The following is an 18,195-nucleotide window of genomic DNA, read 5'->3' on the forward strand; positions in this document are numbered from 1 at the left end:
TTTTATACTATATTTAAAAGATGACACAACTCAAAATGCCTAGTGGGTGAAAAAAAAAGAACAACGACAGTGCAGGACTTCCGCTTTTGGATGGGACATATTTTGGATTCCTCCGCAAGGATAAAGCTTCATTTTCCCCGCCCGTCTCCTTGTGACACTGTTGCGTAGCTGAAGGTGCTGAGGAGAAAGGGGTCGTCTTATCAGAGCTTGACCTGAATTGCCCTCCCTGAAGGCTCCGCTGTGACTGACACCTCTCTCCTCTTTGTCTTCGCCACTCCAATTAGCTCGATGACAGGTGCATGTGGAGAAACGAGACAATCAATTACCATCCCCTCTCGTCTGCCTCTGTCCTCTCCTCATCTTCCCTGTGTCTTTATCACACTCTGCCCTCGCCACTTCCTTTCTATTACTCTTAATTTATTGGCTTTTCTCCCTCTTTTTCTTTCACCATTTATACCTCATGTGGATTCACATTGTCTCCTCATAAGATATCCTCTCCTCTCTCTCACTGCAGCAAGCCAACAGTTGGGCTGACGGAGAGAAAGAAAGAGGGAGCATGTCATTTGGGCTGCGATGCTTCATCCTGCTTTCCACTCAGACACACTTTGCAAAAATCACTGCCAGACACAAGACAGGTAGCGGTAAACCAGAACAAAGTCACACTAAATGCTACACAGTCCTCTGTGGGATTCTCTTGACTGTGGCTTTGTCTCATTATGGAGGCCGGCAAGATGCATTTCTTGGGTCATTTATTTGTTAGACTCTGGAGTCAAATGTATGTGGAAAATCAATGGGCACCCTAGGTTATTTAAAACACTGATGTCACTGCAGGTTTTAGGGTGGGTCTTCTCCACATGAAGTTTAATGGTGGAAGTTTGCCACCTGCTGGTAATGAACACCTTTTCTGGCGTCTTTGATCGAAACCTCTCTCGTGGTTTCCTTTACGATGGCTCACGCACTCTGACATTTAGTGCTGCCGAATGTCTAGGAAAATATATTCTGTTTAAGGTCAAACGTATAGTTGACTATGAAGGTAACATTAAAGTGGTCCACACTGCCTGCGCTGTCCACATTTTCAACTGAGTTTTCAATTGTGAAGTTGCTTCGGGGGGAAAGAGATCTGTAATATTTCATGTGTCATCCAGTTTCCAGTTACTTGCATACAGGATGTCATCTGTTGAGTGGTTGGAAAGTTCAAGCCTTGAATTCCTTCACAGTGCAGTGAGTTCCTGCAAGTGTCCGACTGTCACTTACACAGATTAAAGTGCAGTTTAGTTATTTTAATATTAAATTGATTTACCTGAACTGTATCTGAAAGCAAGCGACTCCAGAGACTACAACTATAGCTCATAATTAACTCCCCAAAATTTGTTGGAGCTAAAAGAAAACAATTCTGAAACTAAGTTTAAGGCTTCGCTATAACATGGCAGAAGGGAGCAAAATCAGACTGTTGAAGCATTCTTACAACTGTTACCAAATTAGACACACTTTAACTATATTATACACACGATGTATCTTAATGCAAATGACACACAGTAACAGAACAGCTGGTTCAGTTTTGTTCACAACCTAAACTACAAAAGTAAAAAAGTAGTGAAAATCAGAATGAGCCTCCAGACTATCTAAAGTAGCACAAACAGAAAATTATACACTTCCATTTATTTATTCTCCACCACATCACTTAATAAAACACATTTATTCATATCAGCTAACTCATAAATTCATTTGCCATTTAGCTTGTTTGCTTTCTGAAATAAATGAAAAACTAGCACTACTCAATCCTGAAATTCTATTAGGAAACTTTGAGGCATCTACAACTTGAATGCTGCATTAGGACGATATTAGGTAGAATAATTAACCAATTAAAATGGCACTACTGAAAAAAAAAATTGAATAACATTTAAAATGTTAAAACCATAAAGTGAAAAATAACTTTTTTGGTCAAGAAACCAGAACTCTGAAAAAACCTGATCACAGAGCAAATCCTCCAGTTCTTCTTTTCCCCCTTAAATATTTGTCAAATTCACTTTGAGAATTTTCCTTTTAACAAATTTTCTTAGTGTATTGGGTTAGGCATTTGCTGAATATCCCTAGATATCAAACAGGCGGAGCTACCCTGTGTCATTAAAGGAGCAGCTTAAACAAGCTTTAATAACAACATACACTTAGATTTTTTCTCTATCAAAAAGACTTTTAATACTGAATACTTGTACTACCACTAAGTCCTACTGCTGCTTTGCATATACTGGATATCTACATAGAGGTAACTTTCACTGTTTCTCTCCCTATATCCTGCTTGAAAGTGGTAAAAGGTTGCTTACTGTAGGTCTTAAGTTGTAACCTTCTAGGGAATTACGTTACTGTAAATGAATGAATGAATTTGCACCCATCATTGCAAAATTTATATATTAGGACAGCATAAATTAGCAGAACCATGAAGAATTTGTGCACAATAATCTCACACAAAGATGCCAGGAGTGAATTTATCGGCATAGACATCTGAAAAATTTCCACTCCATATGTGTAAAGACAGGAGGAGGGATATTGTGAACAGAAGGCACAGTATTTTCAGCAGGACCTAAAATTCAACCAGACAGATTAAAAAAGAAAAAGAAAAATAGGTTTACAGTCACAATTTCATGTGTTTATTATTTAATGTTAGACACAAGCAACTGATCATTTCTTTGTCACTCTGACTTCCAAATATAATAATTTCCCAATCATTCAGCAATTTCTGAAAACGTCACCAGACTAGATGTCTTCTTTTGTTAGACTGGAAAAAAAAGAAAGAAAACATCAGCACACCGGTTTCTTTTTTGAATGTGTCATGGCACCATTTATTTTGTAAAGTTATGCATAAACCTTCCAACTTGATCATTGTACAGAATATGTTGAACTTCATGACATTATTAGAATATCAGGCAGTCAGATCAGCATTGCCAATAGTAGCAGAAAGAAAGCAGCATTTGCCAGGAGCTGACACTGAACGAGCACGACCGCTCCTTGGAGAAGAGGGGAACAGGGCGAGACACCCAGAGGCAGATGAGGAAGCATGACATAAAGTGTTGGAAGGGATAAATAAGCATCAAAAAGCTACTAGGCTGTGAGGAAGAGAGGGAAAACACTCAAACATGGTCACGGGGAAAAAGAAGAGGGAGAATCACACGCAAAAGGAGAAGAGGAGCAGACGAGAGGCAAAACACCCCTCAGAGCGAAGAGGACGAAGAAGTCAGCACAGAAATGCAACAGGACCAGATCAGAGCCGGCAGACTCTTCATTCTAGTTAACACCACGCCTAGAATTTATCTGAAATTCAAGACTCGAAACACAGGTCATTTTAACACAATGGGATCCATCAGCAGTGCAACTCTGGCCTCTTCAGTCCGAATACAGTCCTGCAATTCAGCAAGGTGTGCTAGGGTGCTTTTATGCTAGCGAGCACTCGGCTCTCCCACTAACCTCCGTGTGACTGAAGCAGGAGAAGCAGCCAAAAACTGTAACACCATGGCCTAAAGCATGCAAGCAATATGGGAAACACTTTAAAAAATGAAAAGAGAGAAAATAAATACATCTTGGGATAAAAAAAAAAATCTTAATACATTATCTTAAAATTTTCCTTTTCTTGTTTTGTGTTTCATATATATATATTCTCAACACACTTCTTTGTACATTTTGGTATAAGTTCTCTTTCTTGCAGGGATTCAAGGGATATGGGTGTTAAATGGTAAAAGGGGAGGGGGGTGAGGTTCTAGCGCAATCCCACTTCCCTGATTGCCTTGTGCTGAGGAGGAAGAAGAGGAGGAGGAGGAAGAGGATGGGGGGGCTCGGCATCGAAAAGATGACTCCTCCCTTCAAACGTTTGCTCACACTTAAGTCTCTCATTCTCTGTGGCAACTGATGGAAAAAACAAAACGGAAAAAACAAAAAAAAACCAGGGCTCAGCAGTGAGAGGACAAGCTTATAAGACGTCCAGAAAGTCCAGGACATGAGAAGTAGGAACAGACTACAAGTCGGTACTTCCTCTTTGGGACCACAGCCAAAAGCTGCTGCACAGACTTCCACTATCTCTTATCTGAGGGAGGGAGAGGGAAGGAGAGAGAGCAAGATCTGGGATCAGAAAAGGAACAGATACAGGAAGTGATTCATAAATTAAGAACCAGTTATTCATTCGTCAGTGCTGAGCATGAAGTGAGATACCTTTATTTCCATCCGTGTCTGCTGCTGATCTCTCTGGCCTTTGCTGTATTAGACTGTTGTACTTGGCCTCAACCTCCTGTGGGAGAAAAATAATTTACTGTTGATTACACAATAAAAATGACTACTGTGTATGTGCATGATACCAGTTATTGTGTGTGTGTGTGTGTGTGTGTGTGTGTGTGTGTGTTTCAGAGCTGTAAAGGATTAAGTGTCGGTTACCTTCAGATAATTGAGGTTGGCCTGAAGATTTCGAAGGTGAGAGAGGACCTGTCTGCTGAAAGAAGAGAGGCTGCCAGCCTGTGATGTTGAAGAAAATCTCAAATTGATGCCCGAGTCCGCAGCGCAGCCTTGGGAAGTGCTCAGCTGCTTCCCTGTGGTTGTTGCCAAGATGTCATCGTCTGTGCTGCTCTCCCCTGGGCCACCGTAACCCTCCAGGACTAAATACGCAGCTGAAAGAATCAAAGGAAAACAGGAAGGATCAGGATGAGGTGAACATTTATGTTTAATGTCAGTTTATTCCATTTAAACCGTGAGTTGTTCTGACTTCCCAGACCTACCATAGTCATCAGTCGAGTCAAAGAAGCCGGTGTCTCCTGAACCCAGGTCCTGAGCCAGGTCGTCTGTCTGGGAGCCGGTCTTCTCTGAGCCGTTGTGGACCATCACTCGTGCACGGCTGTCTATGGGGGTGCGCAGGGAGGTGGTCCTGAGGAGGCGAGCCCCCGTGGAGCGTTTAGTTTGCTCTGCAGCTTCCTGGGACATCAGCTGGGTCACTAACACCTGCTTTAATGCTGCCACTGAGCAAAAGCAAAAAAAAAAAAAGAAAAAAGAAAAGAAAAAAGTGATAGATTTATAGAGTACAGCTGGATCGCATTTCATGTGCATCAATCAATCCATCGGTTCTGTGCCCCTTACGTGTTTTCAATGCTTCGTCTGCCCTCGAGGGGAACATGTTAAACGAGGCTCCTCTGCAATCCTCAGCCACTGGATAAGAAAGTTCTGGGTCCACAAAGCCTTCTTCTTCCTCCTCCTCCTCCTCAGTCTTCACTCCCTCAAACGGATTACTGCCAGGTAGCGAAGTCTGCAGTGCGCTTCTACAGACTGGACTGCTTTCCTTATCTATGAAGGTATAATTAAGAGTTATCACAGGGGTTTAATTACAGAAGTATAGCGACACATATTTAAGTAGGACGAAGAAATAGATCGAGGAAATGAGTTGCTTCAGTTACCAGTGGACTGGCTGCTGCCAGTGGATGTGCGGTCCGTGTCTCTACTCAACCTGGAAACTCCCGTTGTAATGATCTCCACGCCGTCTCTCTCCCCACTGGCACACGAGCAGAATCATGTGTTAATAACGAGCATAAACCCTGACCCACTAGATGTGCTCAAATTAGTAAGTAACGTACACGGTCTGAGGTAATGGTATGACGCTGTGAGGCTTAACTTTCATGGCTTCAGCTCTCTGCGTGATTAGACGCTGCCACCTTGAGCAGGGAAATGAAACAGTCATCAGCTCGTATATCAACCGGAACAATGAGATTTAAATGAATCAATCAAAGGGGATCTGCTCTCACGTTCTCTGATCTGAGACAGTGGGCGCCATTAGCTCGTAGATTTGGGCTCCGTTTTCCGACATCGAAAGAACAAAGAAGGACTTGTTGTCTGGCAGGAGAGAGGCTTATTAATGAATATTACTCTACCCTCTATGGATGGAGCCTGTATTATTTCATACCTTATTCTAGTAATAAATCCTCAGAGTTTATGTGGTAACTGACCTGTGGCCACTGAGCGCACCAGCACCGTGTTGAGTTTGATGATAGGGCTGAAGATATGTTTGGTATCTGCAGTGCCCGCCAGGTTTTTGCTGTGACACTTCAGTATCAGACGCTCATCTTGTTTCTGTAGGAGAACCAGGATGTCCTCCAGGAGGAGTGTGTAGAGCTCTGAGAGAAAATAGAAAGATGTGGTGTAAGTAGTGGTCACCTTCCAGCTAAACAGCAATAGTGAAACTCGAGAACAAACCGATAGTTTTGTCCTTGTTCACTTTCCATGACAGTGGACCCTCATGCACCATCGTTTTCTTTGTCAGATCCAAGTTCTGAATGTTATGGAACAGGAAATAAAAACAAGAGCATTAAACTACTGGCTTCTGCTCTGTGCAGTGCTTTTTTTCTATCTAGCACATATTTCAAACAGTGAATGTGGGTGTACAACAAGTGAGTATGCTTTAACTGAAGCTAAAAGAGGGCTGGGCAGATAACTCACCTTTAGCTCCAGGATCATTGGGTTGTCTGTCTGCTTTAGAGAAGAGAGGTCCAATCGTCTCTGATAGTCCTCCAACCTCTAGAGGAAGGGAGTGAAATAAACAGATGGGAAAAAAAATGGGATGAGTAAGTCCTCTTTAAGAGGATACTGCTGCCTGTGGAGAAGAAGCAGTGGAAATAAAATGCAGCTAGAGTGAAAAGGAAGCTGAAAAGGAAGTTGGAAAACAAATCATCCTAATAGCAAAAAACATGGAAAGGAGATTCAATTAAAAAAACAAAAACAACAACAACAAAAAAAACCACACCTGTTTGTCCTCAGATTCCTTCACAGCCTGGTTTACGTGACTGAGGATCTTTCTGCAGTAGTCTGCTGCCTGCTTAACTTTCTCCTTCTCCTCTGCATTGTCTGAAAGACGACATTAACCAGTAAGGCCTCCTCAGTTCTGCAGAGGACTGTCCGACAAATTGATATTTCGTCCGGCCATTAACACGCCATCATTCCCAAAAAATTATGACAGGGTTTTGGGGGGAGCGGGAGCACACTTCAGTCCCCTAATAGCTGGTTATTCTTTATCGTTAGTGCATTGTCTCGAGTGAGACCCAAAGGCCGCCCCAGACTAAAATGATGGCCCAAACAATGGGCACGACATTCCCCCAAAAACGTGCACTGTTGCTGCAGGACCATTAAAATGATAATCTCTCTATTTGTCTCTGTAACTCATCCGTTCTTTTATGCTGCATTCAGATTATCAAATGCAAATGAGATACCATTTTTTTTAAGCCCATAGTTATGGGTAAATTCATTTACATGCTGTATTAAGTTACCAATAAGAACTAATTGGCACAGGGATTGTGACATGATGAATGTGAGAGAAAAGCTGGATATGATAACTGAACTCTGCTCAAGGAGGTGACATGAGGGCGTGCTGCAGCACTGCAGCCAAACTTAAAGCAAGAATTAATTCTGGTCTGACATTTTACACACTTTTACTGGTAAGCCAGGCTGCACAGCTACTGTGATGAACTAGATGGCTGATATACAGTGTTGGGTAAGTTACTTTAAATTAGTAACTTAGTTACATTACTAGTTACTTCTATCAAAAGTAACTCAGTTACTTCAAGTTACTCGTGCAGTATATAAAAATTGGTGTATTTCAAAAATAAAACTATGAAGACACTCAAAATAAATTTCCTGTGGTGGGAAACTATTTTGTGCAACTTTTTTGTATTTACAGTTTTGAGGGATAAGCCTCTTAAATTTCTCTAACTAGAAATATATGTTAAAAAAACAAAAACGATTTTCAATTTTTTTTGTAGTTTATTGCACTTTTTTGCAATTTATGTAATTACTATTTACTTAATGCATACATATTATTAAAATTTGGGCTATAATGGTTGTATTGATGTATAGCAACTTGAAATGCTCCCAAAAATGGCACTACAGCATGTAAAAATATAATATAAGCTCTGGCGGACTTGGTTCTATGGTAGGTCTTAAAGGGTTAATAAATGGTCACAATTTATTTTTGAGTAATTTCTTCATGTACATCTATGCTGTATGTTAATAAAAGTGCCTGTGTGACAACTGGGACACAGCTTTGACTAAACTCTCTTTTTGTTCTTACCTTATGGCTTTAAAAAAAAGAAAAATCGAGATATATATCATATATCGCCATCCAGCTAAAAAATATCGAGATATGAATTTTGGGTCATATCGCCCAGCCCTACTCCGTCATGCTAGCTAGTATGCAGTACAAAAAAGTCAGCATAACAAAAATAAACTCCACCTAAACTTGGTTTATATCTGACCCAGATAGACTGCAGGTCATAACTTCGTACCTCAAGTTCAGTTCACCTGACACCGCGGCGGCCGCCTCGGGTCTCTGCTCCTCCTGCCTCCCCTTTCCCTCATCCACCTGCTGCCCTCCACCACTTGCTAATGTTACTGAATCTGTGGAAGCTCCGCGATGCCACCACACGAAGTAACGAATAACGACCCTATCTAAATCCCAGTAACAATTAACGTGTTCCTGATTTTGGCATAATAACTAGTTCCCGTGCTCGTTACCACAATAATAACGTAGTTACTGTAACACATTACTTAATAACGCGTTAGTCCCAACACTGCTGATATACAGTGCTCATCAAATGTATTAGAGCACCACCCTAATGTATGTTTATGTTACCGCTGCACTAAATTAACATTATTGGTAATTATGAAAATCATATTTTATGTGTCTGCAATGGTCAAGCCACTGGTACACATATGCCATTTTATGTAAATAATATTTGTATAGCTATAAAATAATTACTGTTGTTACCTATGAATTTTCAAATAGTAGAGCATATTATTTTTAGATGAAGATACCTAATTACAGTTATTTACCTGCATTTCTGCATAGAAGAAGAACTAGTTTATTTTTAGTCATTGAATCCTTGAATAATTTGAATAATTTGATCCATCCATCCATCCATTCACTTCCGCTTATCCTTTTCAGGGTCGCGGGGGGCGCTGGAGCCTATCCCAGCTGTCATAGGGCGAGAGGCGGGGTACATATTGAATAATTTTAACCTTGAATAATTTCTGACTTCTCAGAGAAGTCCATATTGGATATAAAAATGTGAATTCAGTTTATTTGCCAAATAAATAAGAATATTATTCTTATACATATATAAAAAAAAACAAGATAAAAATATTCTGGAGAGACAGTGAGATCCTATCAGAACTAATTGAGCTGTGTAGAAAGACGGGATGAGTTTGGAAGTGATCCAATCAGAAATAATCCCCTTTTGCAGTAAGGTTAGATGAACACATTCGATTTGCACCTGAGAAAATGGTTTTCTTTCTTATGTCAACGCTGGTGCGAAAGAGATGTCACGGAACATAACGCATCAGACTTTTATACTTTATATTTTAGCCACTGAATCAACTTTAGATTTAATCTGCTTTAATCTTATGATACTTAGTAGACTAAATTACTACCAAAACTAAATGATGTTTTAGTAAAAGGCTAAAACTAAATCACAATTTGCTGTCAAAATTAACACTTAATTTAATTTTGACAGCAGTTTTTAATCACAGGAAGCCTAATAAATATGTTAAGCAATGAATAATTTAAAAATAAGAAAGAAAACTATTTATCTAGTCAGGGAACTCCCGTGTGAAAGAGTCTGTGTACTTAAGTACTTGGACTTGTTTGCAGTATTTTATTTCACAGTTTACAAAAATAATCTGCAAACTAAATGTGCTCTAATAATAATAATAATGATAGAGTTGCAGCTATTCGTTTAAGTAAAGGCCTGTCACAATTATTAGATTAGATCCTTCACGAGTTGTGCATTAAGGTCGTTGTGCACGCAAAGTAATTACAATGTGAACAAATCCTTGCCAACTGTGGTAAGAGAGCTCTGATTACTAAGAAAACACAACCACACCTGTGTACTTGACAATGTTGTCGAGCAGCAGAGGGTACTTGGTGAGCCGCAACATCTCCACAGGAATGATGTCCTTGAGTTGCAGTCGGCGACACTGCCTGTTACTCTCTGCCTCCTGCAAAGAAGCAAAATATAAGTCGAGTACCCTTAAGCAGCCATAAAAACAGCCCAAATGCATAATTTTCAGTATAAATAGAGACTGAGCTAGAATAAGAGTAAGCTTGGGTGTTTATTTAGATCCACACAACCATTGTTTAAACCCTCTGATTGACAAATTGTGAGCCTTCTGAGCCTGAACGGTTATCTCCTGTGAACACCTTGTATACACTGTGTGCGCAGTGACAAGCGTACCAGAATGAATGAGGTGAACCTCGAGTCCTTCTTCTGTTTGGTCTTTATGAGCTCCAGAGCAAAAGGCTGGTTACTGCAGAATGTCCCCACCGCCTGTTTGATCTTCTCTTCCTCTCCACCGCTGAACTGTTACCACCCAACCCAAGACAGGACAGAGATGGATAGAAACTCAGTCAATATGGGTCAGAGGTAGTAGATTTAGTATTTAACCGCTATGACGAGTGGCTGACTCCTGGGGGGGCAGGCTTATGTCCTTGCAGCAGAGACAGCTTAAGTTTCAGTCCAGACTAGATCAATGTTTAGACCCTCAGGGGACTGATTAGCCTACTTATCCTACTCCCTCCACTTCTCCCATTGAGACACTCTATACAAGACTTCCAGCTCATACGCCGCTACCTCACATCTCATATATCACTGACAATATTAAGATGCTGAGATGTCAGCCAGATCTAGGGTATTGAGTGACATCATTTACTAGGGACAGGGCTTCCATTTTTCTCACTCCCATTTCATCTTACTGGAGAGGGCAGATTTTCCTCTCTGTCGTCTTAGATTTTTTTCCCTCTTTTTCCATTTTAGAAGGATTTAAGTGGCGAAAAAGGCCTATTACCATGGCTGTCATATATAAACTGCACATACCCATGTCCCTGTGCACACGTCATCCCAAAAGATTGTCGAATTATAAAGCTGAGAAAAGCAATCTCAAGCCAACGTCAACAGTTTTTTTCTCGTTATGAAGCAATTTTGGGCAACACTTCCATTTCCTTGTACACAATGTTTTTTTCTCCCCACCACATCAGTCATCTTGAATTGTATTCAATAGAAGGAATTATATGAAAGAGAAAATAGAATTTTGGCATGAAAATTGTACTCACCCAGGAAAGCAAGTCGTCTCCTATCTGATCAATTACTGAAGAGTCATTTCTCTTCCGAACGGCAGCCATTTGATCTGATATGTTAACTGAAATTCAAATAGGAGGAACTATCAGCATGTGTGTGTACAAGATTAAAAAAAAAAAAAAGAGGAATGCAAAATGATAATGTGAGCGTCTGTATGTTGTTAAGAGTTTGGCCTTACTTTAAAATGGAATTAAATTTACACTACAGGACTTTTGAGGCATTTTATTGATTCTTAATGGCTTAGAGGCAGAGGAGATGTGTGTTTCTAGTGTACCATGCAGCTGCAGAACCTCTTCCAGATTGGAGAAAATATTCTTGATGTCAGCAGGAGGCAGGATGGAGTCTTTGGTGAGCTTCTGGTAGAAAACGTTGTCCAAAACCTTCAGCATCCGTACATGTGCACGCTCTGTGTAAAACAGCTCTGCAGACATGCAAGATGTTAATTCGAGCTGGCTGGTATTTGCACATTTCAGCATAAAACACATCTGACAGCAGCTTGGGCTGGATCCCAGCAAATGCTGCATATTTGTCTTCCCGTCTACGCACTATATTCTGTATACTGTAGTATTTTAAAGCATATGGAGAGTATCCTTTGAAAATACAATATATGCTTCAGGGGAGTTTGACAGTGCCAGTCCTCACCATGGATAACTTCCTGTCTCTTGATTTCATGAGGCCTGAGACCGGCTAGAACCTCTGGACGCACCAGATGCTGCCAGTTTGGGGGATCGCACTCAGAATCTGTTCCCTGGTCATCCTCGCTCTGGATATCAGCAGCACCGAGTCCCTCAAGCCTACAGTAATACAATAAAGTTAGCTTTTCACCTAGGTTTTTAGATCAATATAAGAAAGTCCAAATGATCTGGTATTCTTGCCTTCTTAAAGCTTTTGGTGTTCCCTCGTGAGTTCTACAAAAAGTGACAGAGAAATCAGTGATAAAAATAAGAACTTTTAAGGGAAACGGTGTTACTCCAGATGTGACTTTAAAGGCACCTGTCGCTTTCTCTGTCATCCTCTGGCAGTTGGTCCAGGTTATATAGAGGGTCAAACTGCGAAGCAGAGTATGGCGACCCGTCCAGAGAGTCCGATGGAAGGAGTTCACTCACCCTGCAGGGGCCAAATATTGGAGTCCCACCTGCCAGATAACAAGTTAATAGCCATCGCTCCTTTAAGTGTTGTTTCATTTAATTCATTTGTCTGCTTGCTCACCCATATCAGCGTCTCTGCTGGTGTCAGAGCTGTAGGTGGCGCTAATTGGAGATGATGAGTTGACAGACATGGAGTGTATAAGTTCAGGGCCCTCGCTTGATTGGCTGCCTTTGAGACGACTAGATTCTCTATAATCACTTGTAGACAGTGCAGGTTGAGACATCTGTTTCTGAGGCCGTGGTCGTCCCTCCTGGGTCGTACCCCCTGAATACACAGAAAGGTGGTATCAAAATAATATAAAGCTTTGAAAGCTATGTTGTTATTTTTGGTCATTTCAAACTCGTATCTTACCTGACGATTCGATGCGGCTGGGCCGCCGCTGAGGTACACGAATATTAAATTTATTATTCTTGGGAACCTTTTTCACTTTCTCTTCCCTTTCCTTTTCCGTCTTGTTGCCTCGCTGTAGAGTTCATCAAAAACGAGAAAAGAGTCATGTAGGTGATGGGGGAAGAGGAAGAAGTCTCACTGTGCAAGACAAATTTAGATTACCTTAATCATGGGAAGAAAGCTGATCCGAAGCCGTTTGGACTCCAGGCTGCGAGGTTCCTTGACCCTCACACCAAGGTGCTTCATGTACGTATATATAACATACTGCATTGTAGTGCTTAAAAAAACATGACAACCAATGAGTTTGGATGCTTTCTGAATTATAATTAACAAAACAAGACAATGCTAAAATTTGAAGAGAGCAAGTATCCATATTGTGATTCGTACCATATGTCACAACAGTCGTTCCTCATACAACGTCTACACAAACCATCTGGGCTGTGCTGCGACCATATGGCATTTCAAACAAGACTGTTTCAATCAGTCACACTTTTGAATTATTTAATATAAACATACTGCATAAATTACATGTTTTCTTTAAGAGACTGCTCCACCGCTTAATTTGTCAACTGTGGGGGATGTAGAGTGGCGCTCAGATGACACTGATATGTATTCTTGCTTGAAACATCAAAGACTGTACTTTAAAGGTGAATAATTACTACCACTGGCAAGTTATTAATTTAGGAGCAGATTGCTGTCTAATGATAATATCGGGGACTGAAAAGATTTAATAAAAATAAGCCATGACATGACAGCTCCCTTAGATAATTGAGAGGCATATTACAGAATGTAAATATAGCACAGACACAGATGGCTGAAGGGGCCATGGGAGTTAACTCTTAGAAATCTCTTGATTTAAGAAACTTGCTTCAGCCAAAGTTTTCTTACCATTTCTCTTCCTCTGTGAGCTGAGTAGTTACCCTGTTAACAGTACGATAAATAAAAATTGATAAAACTGAATATTATATGCTTCCAACTAGCATGTATACGTATCAGTTACTCACAGGATATCGTCTATCTTCGCGATGATGTTTTCAGCATATGAGCGTTCCCGCTCGAGAGTGCCGCGGTCTCTGACTCTCTCTTGGTCCAGTCTGCCCAGCTCTGCTTCAGCCACTGTTAGGCCCATACTCCGCTTCTGCCTGCAAGTACCAAACACATAAGGATCTATACTGTTATTACTGTGACCAGGTTGATAATGTTTTAGAGAAACAATGAAGAAGAGGATGAGAAAAGCTTGTTTCTTTTATATATGCCTAATGTGGGAGCTAACAAAATCCTTAACATCTGAAACTCAGCTAAATTGGCAGCATCACAAAAAATACAAATTCTGAATTTACCTGAAATCTTCAAGATTCTTCTGAATATCAGGGAGCAGAGAGTCCTGCAGTGTTTGAACATGTTGTCTGTTTATTTCCTCTGGGATCAGTTCTGTCCGCCGCCGATCTGCAAACACACACGCACGCACGCACGCACGGACACACACACACACACAGAATAAATATCAAAGGGTTGCAGCATGTCCACAATAAATAAGTGGTATTAAAGCTAAGCAATACTTTCCAAACCATCAGAGCATTTGATTTCTTAAGGCCTTGGCAAGGACTGTGCTTGGCTGGCTGAGGAATCGACTTACAGGGACTGTATAATGAGGATGCTTAAATTGCTAAAGTTACCCAGCAGAAGCACAAAAAGTCAGCACAAAATAAATATCACCAGCTCTAAATGATGCTGGTTAGGTAACTAAATGAGAAAGAAGCTGTGTACGAAATACTTACCAAGATCAGCGGAGACAGATTCAGGAACACCAACTTTTAAATTCTGCAACAAAAATGAAACAGTTCGATACTTTAAAAGCAAACAGGGATATAAAGGAGTGAAGGTACCGAAGTCAAGCAAAACACTGCCAAATGCTGTCTGCATGACTTCAGATCATAAATAAAGACACATAACAGTAAATGATCTGGCATTTATAGTGCTTTTCTAGTCTTATTGTGCCCTTGATACTCCTCTATCATCTCCAATGAAAGGCATAATAGCCAATTACGAGCAAATACACCACCCTGTTCTGACCTGTATATGAGATTACTTTAAAATGTGTTTTTAGGCTTTGTTTGGTCGAATTAGTATGATTTTGGAAACACCCGGAAATGTGATTAAATTCAATTTGCTACAATAATTTGCTATAATCTAAATGCAATACTATATTGTGTGCTCGCCGTGTAAAGACAGATGAAGACTCACTGCTCCCCGGTCAATGAAGAAATTGTGAAGGTCCATGAACACCCGTCTGGTCTCTTTGGAGTTGGTCTGCTTGTAGAGGTCAGCATAGAGGTAGCACAGCTGAGGGAACAAAACATTAAAAATCAAAATAAAAGTAGGAACTGCAGAGTCTCCTAGAGGTCTACTAAAAAGCAAGAGTTTGTTTTAAGACAAGTTAAGTTTTCTTCCCATAGTTAAGCCGGGGTTTCCTGTGGTGGTTCACTTCTTACTGAGATAACTTAGTGGGAGGGTCTAAAATTTTTCAATGGTGTCTAATGTATTACGTTTCCAAAATCAGCACCAATAACAAATACTGACTTTTAGATGCAACTTTCCTTGCTTGCAAACAATTTTACAACAATTTTGTTGTTCAATAAACATTAATATGTAATATATAAGACATCACAGAAGGTCAAAGCCCATATTTAAATTCAGTTTTTGTATTATTTACTTGCTCTCAGACTATTAAAAAACATTTTCACTGACTTCATATAGCAGCTCTTTTCCCAGACTTACTGTCCAAAACATTTAAAGTCCTCAAACATACAGCACTTTTAACACTACTATTCAGAGCTTTTAATCTTATATCGCTGGTTTATCTGCAGCAGGTATGTTAGTTTCATTGTGTTGTATGCGTGCAACTGCTTCATACGTTTCTAATATTATACTTTTTTCTTGCATTGTAAAATGAGATTCTCAGCTGTCAGTGCACTAAATCAGTGTTGTTGGTCAGATGTTCATGGGACTGGCGCATACCTGGAACAGCAAACACTGGGTTAACTTAGCAAATTGATAACCGGCTTTGTGTGACTGGGTGAACTTTCTTCACAGCAAAGGGCCTAGGTTACGTACAAACTGTAAATAATGCATAAAAGCCATCAACAAATATGAATCTTACCACAGGAGCAGGGTCGAACTGAGAGATGACATGATACAGAAAGGCTGCGAGGTGGGCAGGGCGAGACTTGAGCAGCTCAATACTATTAAAGCTGTTACACTGGCCGTTTGTCTGAAAAACAGTCAGTACAACAGTTTACCTCTAATCTTAACCTATAAGTCACTTGAAATTGTATTTGGGCTTTCCGTAAAATTGTAGGGTTTTGCAAATAAATAAAAGAGATAATGTCCCCAAAAAATACCTGCTCTTGGTCTGAATCAAAATAGTCATCCTCAGCTCCAATGATCTGCGAAACAAGTCGAGACGAGGAGGGACTGCTGACTGTGGTAGGGGAAAGGGCGTCCTGTAGACGAGATGTCAGGTATGGTCAATATGTGTCTCCCATTTGGACATTCATAACCTCTTGACCTTATTGTGTGGTTGTAACAGTTAGAGGAAAGACAGAGTAAATAAATAATATGTGTGAAGATAATTTCCACAACGCTACCAGATCAGTGGTGTCCTCCGTCTCTGGGGAGTGGAAGGAGTTGTAGCTGTTCCTGGGTGTGGTCTTTGGGCTGGGGCAGGAGAACTCTCTTGGACACTGGCTGTCTGGAGATGACGGCCCAAATATGCGAGACATCTGAAAGTGGGAAGGAACACACACACACATTTGATGTAAATATGGTATTGAGAGAGATTTTTAGATTGTGATGTTTAAAAATGTGATTACTTACAGGGGTCCTGGTCCAGAACAGGTCTGCATTGTTTTCTCCCTTGGGGACAAATGCATCTTCATCTGCATCATCACTTGGAACAATCTCCTGAGGATTTAATAATACTTTTTTTAAAATAATTATAAAGATTTATATATTTTTAATGATAAACAAATAATATTTACAATGTTCTTTATGACAGATGTTCAAACAGCTTTTCAAAATAAACTACATACATACGGTAATAGTCAATAAATCATTTCAAGAGTGGAATTGCATAAAATATAAATACTGAAAAATTTGAATGTAGCAGACTAGCTGATGCACATAGCACAAGGTTCAGCGTGTGATGACTATAAAATAAGCCGTCACTCAGACACAAAAGAGTGGCTTCCCACAGAGAAAGTCTAATCCTCTGATGGGCTTTGGATTAAGGTTTGTCTGGCACAATCTCTAAATGTTCTACAAAAAAGAAAAAGAATCCCACAACACCTCCCTGGATGCTGCCGTTAGATACCTGTCCCTAGATATCCCGTGTCTTTGGGCATGTTATGGTAACTACCTGTGTTGTCCCAATGGCCTTGGGGAGCTGACCCTGCAGCTGAGGAATGTGTTTTTCAGCTTCCTGGATGTCTTTCAGTAGTTTAGGGGAGGGGTTTCTGCTGTACTCCTCCTTCATGGCCTGAATGGCAAGAAGGGGGAAATCGCCACAAGAATAGTAATGGCAGGTCACTGTAGTTTGCTTGAATATGTTGACATTTGTTTCCCATGCAAAAGGTAAAGAAAACTACTTCCTGAATTAAAATATATACTGCAGTATTCAAATAAACAATACACATACTACTTGACTCCTCTGTATGAATGTTCTGGTACAAGTGATCTTTTGATTTTCCAAAGAGAAAACACCACTCGTTTTAATAGTTCAATTTAACACAGCTGTGCATCAAAGAGGGCAAATCTTCTTTCTAACGCCCTTGCACTTGTTTGCTTTGCTCACCTCCAAGATGTCAGCTTTCTCATCCTGTGGGGATAAAAACCAAAGGAGAAGCTGAAAAAGATGCAAAACTGCGAATGTGCGCTCTCTCTCTCTCTCTAAAATTAATTTAAAATTTAATAATAATAATAATAATAATAATAATAATAATATTTAATAATAGTAAAATATACACATTCACATGTTTCACATATGTTATATAATTCTCTATTATATATAACAGAGATAGTGTCAGAGTTGTATAGAAGACATTTAGCCCCAGAGAAGATTTGAGCGGATGAGATTTAGAGATGTACCACAAATGTGACAACATCTATAAAGGGGGGAGGGGGGGCACAGACAGATCAAGGGGAATAAGATAAAGAAGCATGACAAATTTGCGGAAAGTGGACAGGCAATAAAAAGGCAACAGAAGTAACTAATGTCTTTAGTACCCATGGTTGTTGAATAGGTAAGATGCTGTCCTGAGGACTGCAGGGGCGCTGTGGCGCTGGAGAGTTTGGAGAGGATAAGCTCATGTCTGGCTCTGCTTCGGGCAAAGGTATCTGGGCGAGCCCGGGGGGCCGGCCCAACACTGTGAGGGCCACATAGGAGCCCGCTAGAACACACACATAAAAACGAGAATTAGTCCCTCTTTGTAGGATTTATTTTTAAAATGTAACT

The 18,195-nt window shown here is 40.4% G+C and overlaps 1 protein-coding gene across 2 annotated transcripts in view; it reads right to left on the minus strand.

The window, feature by feature from the left end:
- Positions 1–2,808: 2,808 nt before the first annotated feature.
- Positions 2,809–18,195, minus strand: part of arhgef12a (Rho guanine nucleotide exchange factor 12a) — a 41,195-nt gene continuing 25,808 nt past the window's right edge. For both annotated transcript variants that reach the window (XM_087850965.1, XM_006795458.3), the window contains 34 exons: positions 17,967–18,130; positions 17,536–17,559; positions 17,101–17,220; positions 16,560–16,646; positions 16,331–16,465; positions 16,085–16,186; positions 15,844–15,954; positions 14,928–15,026; positions 14,462–14,504; positions 14,024–14,129; positions 13,688–13,825; positions 13,572–13,604; positions 12,846–12,960; positions 12,645–12,756; positions 12,354–12,557; positions 12,138–12,279; positions 12,020–12,052; positions 11,787–11,938; positions 11,419–11,565; positions 11,120–11,205; positions 10,245–10,370; positions 9,894–10,008; positions 6,764–6,864; positions 6,460–6,537; positions 6,217–6,292; positions 5,970–6,137; positions 5,769–5,856; positions 5,601–5,678; positions 5,424–5,518; positions 5,110–5,313; positions 4,755–4,991; positions 4,417–4,646; positions 4,198–4,273; positions 2,809–4,072 (listed from right to left, as the gene is read on the minus strand). In XM_087850965.1, coding sequence (XP_087707091.1) covers positions 4,062–4,072; positions 4,198–4,273; positions 4,417–4,646; positions 4,755–4,991; positions 5,110–5,313; positions 5,424–5,518; positions 5,601–5,678; positions 5,769–5,856; positions 5,970–6,137; positions 6,217–6,292; positions 6,460–6,537; positions 6,764–6,864; positions 9,894–10,008; positions 10,245–10,370; positions 11,120–11,205; positions 11,419–11,565; positions 11,787–11,938; positions 12,020–12,052; positions 12,138–12,279; positions 12,354–12,557; positions 12,645–12,756; positions 12,846–12,960; positions 13,572–13,604; positions 13,688–13,825; positions 14,024–14,129; positions 14,462–14,504; positions 14,928–15,026; positions 15,844–15,954; positions 16,085–16,186; positions 16,331–16,465; positions 16,560–16,646; positions 17,101–17,220; positions 17,536–17,559; positions 17,967–18,130 — 3,836 coding nt within the window. In that variant the 3' untranslated portion in view covers positions 2,809–4,061. The remainder of the gene's footprint in view (positions 4,073–4,197; positions 4,274–4,416; positions 4,647–4,754; positions 4,992–5,109; positions 5,314–5,423; positions 5,519–5,600; positions 5,679–5,768; positions 5,857–5,969; positions 6,138–6,216; positions 6,293–6,459; positions 6,538–6,763; positions 6,865–9,893; positions 10,009–10,244; positions 10,371–11,119; positions 11,206–11,418; positions 11,566–11,786; positions 11,939–12,019; positions 12,053–12,137; positions 12,280–12,353; positions 12,558–12,644; positions 12,757–12,845; positions 12,961–13,571; positions 13,605–13,687; positions 13,826–14,023; positions 14,130–14,461; positions 14,505–14,927; positions 15,027–15,843; positions 15,955–16,084; positions 16,187–16,330; positions 16,466–16,559; positions 16,647–17,100; positions 17,221–17,535; positions 17,560–17,966; positions 18,131–18,195) is intronic.

This window comes from Neolamprologus brichardi, chromosome 14 (assembly GCF_056152115.1).
Source record: "Neolamprologus brichardi isolate AB-2024 chromosome 14, ASM5615211v1, whole genome shotgun sequence".
NCBI classification, from domain to species: Eukaryota; Metazoa; Chordata; class Actinopteri; order Cichliformes; family Cichlidae; genus Neolamprologus; species Neolamprologus brichardi.